General features: G+C 66.7%; 1 protein-coding gene across 1 annotated transcript in view; it reads left to right on the forward strand.

The window, feature by feature from the left end:
- Positions 1-864, forward strand: part of MNEG_12892 (import inner membrane translocasesubunit Tim17) — a gene marked incomplete at both ends in the record, with an annotated part of 2,200 nt that extends 1,336 nt beyond the window's left edge. Inside the window, 2 exons of the mRNA XM_014038635.1 lie at positions 260-544; positions 769-864. Coding sequence (XP_013894089.1) covers positions 260-544; positions 769-864 — 381 coding nt within the window. The remainder of the gene's footprint in view (positions 1-259; positions 545-768) is intronic.
- Positions 865-1,217: the final 353 nt, after the last annotated feature.

Consider the following 1,217-nt stretch of genomic DNA (forward strand, 5'->3'; position numbering starts at 1 on the left):
GAGTGGGTGGGTGGCTCCCCACAGGGGCAGACCAACACCAGGGTCCGTCGGCGTTGCCGGTGCGGGGTGAGCAGCGCCTCAAATGCCAGTGCACGCAGGACTGGCACAAGCCGCGCCGTCCTCAAGGAAGCACCCACCTCAACATCGGGGCCGTCAGCTCTGCCCCCTGTGGATTCCTCGATTTGCTGCCGTGCACCTCCTGCGGAAGTGCCACCCACCCACACGCGCGCGCGCCCGCGTCTCGCCGCCCCACCGCCAGGCGGTGATCGAGGGTCTTGGCATCACCCTGAGCAAGATGATGGCCGCGCCCCCGCCAGGCGCGCCCATGCAGCAGCCGCCGGGCATGCCGCCCGGCGCGCCTGGCGTGCCGCCGCCGCTCCCCCCCTCGCTGGGGCCGGAGGCGGTGCTGTCGCCGGCGGCGGCGCCAGGCGGCGAACTGGCGGGCGCAGGGATCGGCGGTGGCGCGGCCCCTGGCGGCGGCGATGCTGGCAGCAGCGGCGGCGGCGGCGGCTTTTGGTCTTGGCTCAGCGGCGGCGAGGACAAGGTGATGGAGGCTGGGGTGTCTGCCGTGCTGCTGCATGGCTGGGGCAGAGCAAAGTGCAAAGCACGCAGCTGCCCTACGTATCAACCCTGCCGCATGCTGCAGCCGCCCCTGCAGCTGGCAGGCGCTGTCACATGCGACCTGCCGCCTCTGGCGCGCGTCTGCAGCCCCCTGTCTCCCTCACCCTCACCCGACCTTTTCACCCAAACAACGTGCGCCGCCCTCAGAGCAAGGTGGCCTCACCCAGCAGCAGCGAGCCGCACACGTTCTCGGACGACAAGTTTGCCCCGCCGCCGATGCCGGAGGGCTTCAAGAGCCATTGAAGCGGCCGGGCTGGGAGGGCGCCACTGTCAGTGGCAGTTGAGGGGGCCGATTGTCGTCAGGCATTTCTTGGTTGGGGTACAGAGCGCACCGCAGCGTCCTCATCTGAGGAATGAGTAATAAACACGTGTCACTAGCTTTCCGCTATTGCGTCTTGAAGTGCAGCAGCTGTCAAGATGCCAGCAGGGGGTTGCAAGGGTTGGGAGCAGGGGGACGCCAGGTGCCTGGATTGCAGTCGGCAGACAAATCAATTCTGATTATGGGTGTTGCAAAGAAACATGATTATTTTTCGCGTTTCACTCCGTCAGTCAAGCAGCATTGCACGAGGCCACGTTTCAGACGGTGCCTCCAGTGG

The sequence above is a fragment of the Monoraphidium neglectum genome (genome assembly GCF_000611645.1).
Source record: "Monoraphidium neglectum strain SAG 48.87 unplaced genomic scaffold scaffold03499, whole genome shotgun sequence".
Taxonomy (NCBI): Eukaryota; Viridiplantae; Chlorophyta; class Chlorophyceae; order Sphaeropleales; family Selenastraceae; genus Monoraphidium; species Monoraphidium neglectum.